Source organism: Lytechinus variegatus, chromosome 1 (assembly GCF_018143015.1).
Source record: "Lytechinus variegatus isolate NC3 chromosome 1, Lvar_3.0, whole genome shotgun sequence".
Taxonomy (NCBI): domain Eukaryota; kingdom Metazoa; phylum Echinodermata; class Echinoidea; order Temnopleuroida; family Toxopneustidae; genus Lytechinus; species Lytechinus variegatus.
The window spans coordinates 90,541,295-90,553,073 of record NC_054740.1 but is presented as its reverse complement, the minus strand read 5'-3'; the positions used below and the strand labels follow the sequence as shown (position 1 = coordinate 90,553,073).

The 11,779-nt window shown below is 34.2% G+C and overlaps 1 protein-coding gene across 1 annotated transcript in view; it reads right to left on the bottom strand.

Annotated features, from left to right (window-relative positions):
* Positions 1–1,178: 1,178 nt before the first annotated feature.
* The window catches only part of LOC121428205 (E3 ubiquitin-protein ligase RNF19A-like), a 29,890-nt gene continuing 19,289 nt past the window's right edge, over positions 1,179–11,779 (bottom strand). The window contains exons 6-10 of the mRNA XM_041624818.1: positions 10,226–10,334; positions 9,670–9,831; positions 8,542–8,758; positions 7,984–8,075; positions 1,179–7,249 (exon numbers count right to left, since the gene is read on the bottom strand). Of these exons, the coding sequence (XP_041480752.1) occupies positions 6,516–7,249; positions 7,984–8,075; positions 8,542–8,758; positions 9,670–9,831; positions 10,226–10,334 (1,314 nt within the window). The 3' untranslated portion in view covers positions 1,179–6,515. The remainder of the gene's footprint in view (positions 7,250–7,983; positions 8,076–8,541; positions 8,759–9,669; positions 9,832–10,225; positions 10,335–11,779) is intronic.

Sequence of the window (11,779 nt, the reverse complement as noted above, 5' to 3'; positions counted from 1 at the left end):
ACTGATAAGAAAGCATGGATGCTGATTTATAGACTTTGTAGACTAAGCCTGTATTCTATAAGTCAAGTTTTACTTAAGCCATGGTCTAACTCTGTTAAAATTATAGGAATCTACCACCATTTTCAAAATTGCATTTAGATCATGTTTCCTATCTTTACTTGGCTCTTTCCTCATGTTGTAATGATGAAAAAAAATATTTTAGTGATAACTCCCAGGCAGTTATGAATCATTTGAGTGTCGAACGTGCTGACAAATTGAATTTGTACCGTTAGAGATACCTGTCACAATTGGCTATCCATAAGTTAATCCACACCACAACTTCATACCAGGGGCCGATTTCATGAAAGGGTCTTTCCAAGGACCGCCTTTCGTGTCGCCCATCTTTTATGATACGCTATAAGCGGGGTGTTTTTGAAATTTATGATAAAGAATAAGATTTGTTAGCTTGCTTTTAAATCAAATTTCATACAATTTCATGATATATCACATTTTATAAACAAATATTTTGTTAATTTTAACGGACGAATGAAATATGTTTGCAGGTAATTTATTTAAAATGCGTTTCACATGGCGCATCATAAAAGATGGGCGACACGAAAGACGGTCCTTGCAAAGACCCTTTCGTGCAATCGGCCCCAGAGTTATACTAAATCCTGGTTCAGAATATAGACGACTGTATATATTTGTACAAAACATAAATTGATATAATAGTGTATTGTTATTTGGTGTAGTAAGTATGACACTAAGAAGTCTGATACATCCACGTTGGTTCATTTGTTTTATTTCTGCTTGACACATGTATGAAATGTGAGAAATTGAGATGAAATTTAGGCGCAAAGGACAAGGAATATTAGTGGGAAATAACAAAATGCATGAGAGAGAAATAGAGGGAGAGAGGATAAATAATGGGAACTAAAAAAAGGTGTAAATGGTGTGAAATGGCAAGATTGGTGATAAAGTGAGGGCAGAAAAGAGAGAAAGAGAATGGGACAAAGAATATAAAGTGGTAGGAAAAATGATGAAAAATGGCAGACAGTTGGGGTTGGATGTGTGCAAGAAATGAGAGAGGGATAGATAAGAAAAGGGGAAATACAATTAGACATGTACATACATGCTTAAAGAATGTGATCATATAAAACAGAACACATACACAAAAACACATACACAAAAAGCTGTAATTGATTTCACAAGATGTGTATTTTGTCAAAACTCGATACATACATAACTTGTTTCAATTGAACATTTTGTGTTTTTTTTTCTTCAGAGAAATAACCTGGTTTTTTTTGCACAAAGAATACTTGCCACTGATTCCACTCTATAAGACACTACAAAGAACAAAACCCGTGATTAATCTATCCCTTTAATATCTGTGCATCCATGTTAATGAATAAGTCAATAATGAAGCACTGAATTTCCTAAATAATGAGATATTTCACCAAAGCAGTAATTCATTCAGAATAGATTACATTTCCCCTTCACAAATCAATATGCATAAACCGCCATTTTATGCCACAGAATACAGCATTTCTTTCATCTGGTTTAGCATGTAGAAAAAGAAAATAGTGAATCAGTTTTACATAATAAAAGACCATTAAGCATCTAATACAAAGCATTTCAATGAATAGCAAGGTATCACATGTACAAGTACTACTATGAGAGTTTACATTAGATGAAATTGCTGTAAATAAAAAGTGAATTCTGTGTACATGAATCCTGTAATATCATGTTTACATACATTATTAAACAGCATTAAAAAAATCCAAACAAAGGGGTCTGTTTAATTGTATACTGTACCATGGGAAACTTTAATAAGAAATAAATCATTTTGTAAGTAGAAAGATGGATTGATAACTATTTGTTTTTATTTCATAATATATCCCAGAATCATAAGTTTCCCTGATAATTTCAACACATTATCATAAAACATTAACTTTACTAAGGTAGAACTGAGGTAAAACAGATACGCACTGATGCACATAAATACACAGACCCCAAGACTTCCCAACTGGAAAATAGGCATGAACTTGATCAAAAACGTGTCTGAAACAACATTCCCCTATTAAGTGAAAATTCAAATTTAGAAATTATATGATCAAAAGCTTTGAATTGTAAATATTCATATCCTTTCCTCCAAAAAGAGAATAATTGGGGGTCCTAAAATACATAATGGCATTGGAAACGAAACAAATTAATAAAATCTACAATAAGAAGATATTCCTAGATGTTACAGATTCATGTACCGTGTAACATTTAAAATGAGCATTGATCGTATTTTTAATTATTTCATACAGATTTTAACTTAAATTCAAACAATATTTAATTTCAACGATCAAGAAAAATCATGACAGACCTGCATTGAAGTTCATTATTTTAATCTTTATTCAAGATCATGTGTATATTTTAATTTTGGGAAGATTAAGCAAATGGTGACCCTTATGAACTATGTGATTTAAAAAGGATTTAGTAATACCCTACAATAAATGATACATAATCTGGGAATGTATCATTACTGAGTAATAGATACCACATCCATGAAACACTATATCTGTACTCTATCTGTAAGTATGAAGGCTACATGAATATAGTTCAATGAATAAAGCTCTATAATGCTCTTTCAAATGAAACATTTGTAAGCAAAACATATATACATAGACATATCAACAGTGCATATCACTTTCATGTTAAAACTCTATTTGTCATTTGCAAAATAAAATAAAAGAATTATCTGAAAATAATCTATATATCCTTGTGTTGCAAAGTAAATTTATGTAGAAATAATACATTGATTGTTGCAATCAGCATAAACTGAATTCTTTAAAAGTAGAAGTATTTTGGTCAGGCATGTGATGGCTTTCAAAAACTGTTTCATTTTCTCCTTATATATATATATTTATAATTTTGAGTGAAATTTTATTTGAAAATCCAAGCATCAGACCATCATTCATATGCTGCTAATCCCATACTGTATCGCTAACAATACATTGACAGTGTCATCAAACACCACTCAACAAGCTTAAAAAACCTACTGTAGCTTAACATATCTGCAAATCAGCACACATATTCCCTCAAATACCATATTGGAAAGCTATCATGGCAAAGTCCAACGTCACAACATCATGTAAGAACCTGGCTCACAAAGAAAATTATTATTGAATTATTGTTTTCTGCCATTGCATTGTAAGTTATTATTTTTTTTAAAGATGTATACAACCAAATATTTGTGAACAAAAATAAAGATCAGCAAAGATTTTTTTAAAATCAGATAATTACCCATTCTACTTTTAATATGTGTAATGAGTATTGATACCCAGTATCATGAATTATCTTAATGTAACACATCTAGACTTGGTATATTAAATACTTTAAACCCGTACCATAGAATTGTAAGGAGTTTTAGAATCTTATCACCACTATAAAATGTAGCATTTGTATAATCTCAAAATGTACATGTACATCATGACACTAACATATCTCAGCCAACGAAGCATGTAAATTTTCAGAAATAATAATAAAAGCACAAATATACACAATATACTTAACATTTACTTCTAAACATGTCATCCATTTTCACAATCAATTAAAACACATACTCATCAGTACTATATCTTATCCTTTTTTTTCAGCATTGACCAAAAATGAGAAGAAAACAAACTCTATGATACAGGTAATCACTTAATGGTAATTTGTGACAGTTTTGAATAAACATAAAATAGTTTGCATTATTTTTCATTATATGATAGATAATTTCAAAGATTAGTCAAACAAAAAAATAGTCAAGTATGACACTAAGACTCTCAGAGCCCATCAATTTCTGTTGCATTAGAACATCTGAAAAAAAAGAAAAACAAAGCTATAACATCCAATTTTCATAACACATATATACAGATACTATACTTTATACAATCCAGTACTAATACCTCTACAAGACATTTTACATGAAATAAAAATACTGGAGACTTATGCTACACATTACAGCTCAATTTAAATCAAGGTTTCAGTCACAACAGACCCTAGTTTAAAACTCACAATCAATATCTATTTTCTCTGTGTATATAGAAAGGCATCAAAATTATTCACTATATTTGAACTAATGGTCTTTTATCTAAAATAGATGAAAATTAAGGATCAGCAAAGAATAAGACTCAGTTGCTGGTAAAGGCCAAACTCACCAATCAATGCTTAATTGCTCATTCTGGACTTTCTTGTGCACTACAGAATTATTATTATATATCTCGGCTGTGCCATGTTTCAAAGGGGGAATTTATCCTTGCGCAAAGTTTATTTTACTGAAAACAGAAAAAACAAGAAACATTAGGATGGTTTGGCATCAAACTATTAGTCAGGCTATTCCCCTACAAGCATTTAGGGAGAAAGAGGGAGAGGGAGCAAGTATGAAATGCAACTTTTTACAACACAAAATAATGAGTTACTCTATTTAATAATATTACACCAATTGCGTCTTAAAAACAAAAGCTACATACACATGTAACTGCAGAGTTGGAAACAACACTATGAACTACATCAATTTCAGACAAAAGTGTAAAGGCTTACATGAATATATTTTGATACAATTAACAATCAACTTGATTTAAAAAATGTTTGATCTCAATTAACCATAGAATACCTACTGTGTATGCAGTATATGATAGTAAACATTGAGCTTGATACTGTACTTTTAATCTTTATGATACAGGGGATGAATGTACAATGAGCAAGACATTTATGAGAGCTAACGATATCAAAAGGAGCAAACCTTGAAAAGTCCACTGTTTCCAACTCATAATTTGTCTTTGGTTTTATAATATATGTTTGCTGAAATGGTCATTCACATTGCACTAAAACACCAAGATGTAACTACAATTATACTAGAGTTAAACCCTAACTCCTGAAATTATTTTATTTCACATGAGGCTGTATGTAAAATGCTTCACAACTGAACAGAATTTATGAGTTGTCACTATCAATACTTGCTGGTTTGTAAATAGTAAACCTGTGTAGGAATTCAAAGAAACCTACAACAGGCATGTTAAAAATGCTTTATAATCTAGGCAAAGCAATATTTAGATATTACTATGAATTATATTTTATATTTAAAAGAGAATCCAGTGCAATTTATCCTTTCCAGTCTGATTATGAATTATATTATACAAATATACAATGACACTCGAGGATCTGGAACATCACATCGAAGGAACATCACATAGTACTATTCTCCCGAGGGCCATTGGCCCGAGGGACAATAGTGCTATGTGATGTTCCTGAGTGTGAATAATTTTAGCCGGTTCCGAGAATGGGTCATTGTATATTTGTTTTAAATCCCTTTCACTAATACCATTTTACAGCGAAACGATTTTTGATAAGTCGATATAGAACAATCGTTGAGAAAATAATAAGTCTTGCTGTATGGATCGTCTGTTCACCGAGCGCACCTGCTTAGTGCAGCTCGCCGAAAGTTTCCCGTGGCATGCGTGGAGAGTACCATTTGGCTGCACAGCTCGTGAATCGCGTATAGTTCACTTTTTCCCTAGGGGAAAAATGGACTATGCGTGACGTCAGCAAGGAAAATGAACTATATCACGGCAAACGTTTTTCGTATTAAAACTATTCTTTTTGTCCTTGTGTACACTCTCAATACAACAATCTTAAGTAAGGGATATAATATCCAATAGAGGCAAGTTGAAACTGGTATACTACGGTACACATTTTTTGCATACCCAAGCCAAAGAAATCTCGGGCATAGATCAAACGAGTCAAAGTCAATTTTGTACAAGTTATCCTGAGCAATTGGATCTGACTTTGAATTCATAATGTGCCAGAGATATTACAACTGGATATGCTTTTGCCAACTAATGACTTTGGCATGTTCAAACAAGCCTGTCCTATGTTACCATACATTTCTAATGTGGTTTATGTTTATTTCATATACTTCATTTTAAAAAAAAGTGAAGATGGTGATGCTTCCTTGAGATGATTTTACAAAGAACTGATTTCATCAATAGGGATAATCATCAAAAGTAAGATATTAACCATTTTTATGAATTTGTATTGGTCATGAAAACTGAACTTAGGTGTTAAAAAAAAAAGTATCCCTTTGAAGAGTAAGGGAACTTTTTTCAGCAACAGGCTCAAGAGTCCTCAGGTTCATTTTGCAAAAGGCCCCTTACATTTAAAAGTAACTAAAAGGCAACTTAATTTTCAACCAATTAAAAATGCACATTTGGGCCTTGCACTTTATTTTTAAGTTGCTTTTAAACGCAAGAGATCTTACAAATGGACCATCAACATCACCATTGATAAATCATAATTCAAATCAGAGTGACATTTGAACAATATAGAGACGTCATATGACTCGACTAGATAATACTCTTTACTTCTTAAGTACAGGATAGATGATAAACCAAAGCCTAAATAAGAGTACAACACTGGTTTGCACCATAACATGTGATAATCAGCAATGATAAAATTTGTATAGCAGTGTGAATGGTTCCATAACCAAGTCACATACACACTACTTATCACAAGTCTGTAGTTATGACTCTATTTAAAGACACATTAACAGAGCTAGATGAGGAGTGACACACATCACGTATTAACATCCCACTTCCAGGCCGATCATTCTCCACCTCTGTGAGCGAAGATTGACTATCTTTAGCATTCAAAGGGAACCCATGAGAGGAGCTAGTGCTGCTTGATAAATCACCCTTCAGCTTGGATTCAGCCAATGGCAATGATGCATCCACATTGGATGATGAGCTCGTCTCAGAGTGACACTCACTGTCTGCAATAACGGCACTCAACTCTGAATTCAAGGAATCATTGATGCTTACTGAATCGGGACAGGGGGAGGGTGCTTCGGAGATGCGATCGCTGATCTTGACGCTGCTGCGCTTCCCGCTACGTGATCGACCCTTGCTCTTGCTCTTGCGCATGGCACTTGTTGTTGTGGTGTTGGAGGAGCAGGCGGAAGCTGTTGCGCCCCTTGCAACCATAACAGGTGAATTGGCACTGGTCTTTAGCTCCCATACGTCCCCTTCATTCCCCCGGCCACTAAAGTCCTCTTCAATGTTAGCAGTATGGCGAAGGGAGGATGTGAATGTCCTAGAAGATCCGCTGGTCCCTGGAACACCATGGTCAGTACTGTTACTACTTCCACTGCTGTTGTGGCGAGATATAGGAAAGGAGGGTCCCTCAATGTCAACATGAACTTCTAGTGGTGTGTTGGTTGCTCCTTTCTTTAAACTTTGGTAATCTGAATAAAAAATAGACAAGATATCAATATGTTTATTCCACTACAAATTTGAGCTCAATAAACAAAATGTAGAAATAAATCAACCTTAAAAATATGCATTTGCAGACGAGAATTGAGACATAAATTTTATGACGGAAAAAAATCCCTTTCAGTGCCAGTGTGTTGAATACGTTGGTAGAATGTCTATCTCACAACGAGAAGTCAGGAGTTCAAGCCCCGGGCACGTCAGACCAAAAGACGTTAAAAGATCGAAGTTGCTGCTACCCTGATTGGCATTCAACAATTTAAAGGATAGAGCATCATCAATATGGAGCTGCACAGTGGCTGTGGTGGGCCCATGATTAATTGGGCAAAACAAATTTTCTGAGTACAGTGTACTTCTATTCAGACTCCTATTTGGAACAGTAAAATATGGATTTTTTCAAAAGAGTTTCTTAGTCACACATACGATAGAAAAGGCATGAAATATCCTCTATTAAAACAAAACAGAGATCCTATATCAAGCAATGTAAAATAAAAAAAAACAAGTCAATAATCTTTTGTGATGAAACAAAATAGACAATAGCCCATTATAGCTAGTGTAGCATTCATCTATTTATTCAGTTTAATGCACCCTAAAGATTGTGATTACATTTTCAAAAATTCTATAAGATTTGTATCATATAGTGTTTATTTCATCATTAGAATAACTCTCTAAATTTTAGTAAGGATTGATTACTCTTGACCATTCTTACCTCTATCATTAGATGATGCAGAATAGGCATCAAAGGCTGTTTCACTACTTAGACTTAGTCTCTTACCAACTACTTCATTATGGATATCCATCCTAAGGGAAGAAAAGAAATGACAACATTGACAATGGCTTACTATGTAGAAATACATGTACAATATTATAACATCAGTTTCCTCCACTTCATATTAGTTTATCGGAACACTACAAATACAGTAAAAAATCCACAGGAAGGATAATTTCAAGGTAACTTCAGATTGAACATTTTCAGACAAAAGTACCGTAATAACGAAAACAGCTAAATCTCATTCATTCCTCAGGTAGGATTGCAACAATAGACATTGTTTAATGTAAATGTCAGTCTCGGTAATATTTGCAGTTTCTACTGAGAGCATTCAAATGTAACATTTCTTGATATAAAGAAGGATAAGTACGAAATTCATTTCCCATTTAGACATTATCCTTATACAAATGGTGTAGTGCTATAGTTTTATATGGTATAGTCCTGACTGTTTTCTAGATCATTTAGAAATCATTATAGGAATATCTTTGATGAACTAACCTGTGTTGGCTAAGAACAAGCGGCCCCACTCCTCCACTGCCTGACAGACTTCCTGTAAGACTAGCCCCAGCAATAGCCCTTGTGCTAGCACTGTCACTCACTGTATCATCAGTGATAACCCCTGCAACCTCTAGATGACTTGTGCTCTCCCGATTAAGGACACTTGCCTCTCCTATACTTGCATTTGCCGCAACGCTGTTCACCTCTGGGTTGTTTTCTATTCATGGTTAACAGAAAATAAATTTGCATGCTTAAACTACAAGTACGTCGTATTTTAAAAATTTCACTTAATCATGTAAATTCTTTACTAAAAACTAAACAGTTGGCATCTAAGGAGATGGAAGAACAGTATTATATGTGGACAGATATACAGACTAGAATTAATCCTGGAGGTTTAAAAGCAAGAGTAAATTGAAATAAAACTGCTGTGGCAAAAAAAACCCTAAAAATTCATGACATTCGCTTCACAATTTATTGTCCCTACTGAACATCTATCCTCAAAGGAAGCTTAATATAACATATAACCTTGACAATAAAAGTTACATAAATGTTTACCCCAAAACTGAATGAAGATGGCTATAAAACCTTTATCCTAATTTTCTTAAAACACACTACATAAATTGCTCAAGTCAAGATAATTTAAGACCATCATAACTTTTCATATGAACTAGAAAACAGATACAAATTATTCCAGGAAGTCCCACATGTAATGGCTCAGACATGTATATTTTATGAAATTGCCTGATAGTTACCTTGAGATCTGGCATATAGCACATGAGCTTTCCAATGAAAGAAGTCAATCATAGTTTATCATACCTCACTACATTTACAATAGAAAGTTTGTTTGTACCATGATACTACTATGCATTCTTACGGTAGGTATAATTCTCTGTGTCAAGTGCTGCTCTGCATGTCTGGTGTTTCCATGCTTGTTGTATGGTGCATCACAACTACTTATGTGCTTTTTAAAGATTTTTAATGAATTCCTAATCATCTAAAACTTTGAGGTATAGTGTGCTTTATTCTGTCATAAGCAAAATTGTCTATTTGACATGGTTGAACATCCCTTTATAAGCCCTTTCAACCATACACATGAATATTCTGGTGGTGGGTGTTTTTCCTCTATACCTGATCTATTGTCTGCTCCAACGATACCGACATCGTTCTCTTCATCTAGGGCGATGCGTACGCCTCCGCTTTCGCTAGTAGTAACCCCACATCCACCACTACGACAGAGTGAGACAGGCACTACTCCGTATACATACGCCAGCATGATAGGCACACCGATTCCTACAAAAAAGACACCACATGATAGAAACATTTAAAATTGGTTAAACTGCTTGAGTGACTATCTATATTAAAAGGTGGAATGACCATTACCATTGAATATATTTTTTTAATAATGTACTTGATTCCCTCCCCCCCAAAAAAAACCTGTAATAAAAGACCATTCAATTTCCTCTCTTTATCAATGTCCTTGCACAAAGACACCTCCAGAATACTTGCCTCAGGCCAGGATATAATCAATAACATTTAAAATGGATTTTCTAAAGAGCAGTAGCAATTTTGGAATTGATGCTTTTGAAGTGGCACATACTAGTCACAATTCTTTTCACTTATACATTTTAGTAGAAATCAAGAATAATTCATGTACAGTATCTGAGGCTAAAAACTGCTATCTTACCAACTGTGAGGGCAGCAATCACCGGTGATACAATGATAGACAATGATACACTCCCAGCAATAGCCAGATTACGACGATGTCTCGGCATACTCACATACTTTGCATGCACCTTCAAATAAAGGGTAAGAAAAAAATTCAAAGTTACACAATAATTTCTAGTATAACTGCTTAAAACACTCTGGATATAATTCCAGTTTTTCATCTTTCAATTTTTGAAATATATATACGTACATGTATGTACATGAGGCGGTTTGAAATGAAGCTATACAATAAGAAAAGTACAGTATGTCTTCAATTCTTGGAAGTGAAAACAAACTGTATATTGGATGTCATAGTTTTTGAGCCATTACAAATTTTACAAGCACACATACAAAATCACAATCAACCAAACTTTATGGTAGATATTCCAACACATTACCATGATAGTAATGATCCACATGAATAAATGATCTAAAGCAGGAGGGGGAGTGATGGTAAGCATAAACTCAGATAAAAAATATACACATTGAAAAGAATAATGACAATGGTGATGGTGAAAAAAAGAAGAAAATGTGAGGGATTAAGAAGAACAGTGAGAGACATTGATTACATTGGGCATCGGAGTGGCATCCACATACCAGTAATATAAAACAAGTGGAATGCCTCTGGCCGTCTCACCTGCATCACGCGGTTCAATATAGCAGCAGTGCTGACTTTGAATACTACTCTAACTCGCACAAGATGTTCAGTGATACATGGTTACTCTTATGTCCACTTTTTATGAACTAGACCAATAAACTTACAGAGATATGATGGTTATTCAACGAAAAACCCCAACATGGCCAAAGTTCATTGACCTTACATGACCTTTGACCTTGATCATGTGACCTGAAACTCGAACAGGATGTTCAGTGATACTTGATTACTCTTATGTACAAGTTTCATGAATCAGATCCATAAACTTTCAAAGTTATGATGGTAATTCAACAGATACACCCAATTCGGCCAAAGTTCATTGACCTTTGACCTTTGTCATGTGACCTGAAACGCGCACAGGATGTTCAGTGATACTTGATTACTATAATGTCCAAGTTTAATGAACTAGACCAATAAACTTTCAAAGTTATGATGGTAATTCAACAGATACCCCCATTCGGCCAAAGTTCATTGACCCTAAATGACCTTTGACCTTAATCATGAGACCTGAAACTTGCACAAAATTTTCAGTGATGCTTGATTACTATTATGTCCAAGTTTCATGAATCAGATCCATAAACTTTCAAAGTTATAATGGGAATTCAACAGATATCCCCAATTCGGCCAAAGTTCATTGACCCTAAATGACCTTTGACCTTGGTCATGTGACGTGAAACTCATGCAGGATGTTCAGTGATACATGATTAACCTTATGTCCAAGTTTCATGAACTAGGTCCATATATTTTCTACGTTATGATGACATTTCAAAAACTTAACCTCAGGTTAAGATTTCGATGTTGATTCCTCCAACATGGTCTAAGTTCATTGACCCTAAATGACCTTTGACCTTGGTCATGTGACATGAAACTCTAATAGGA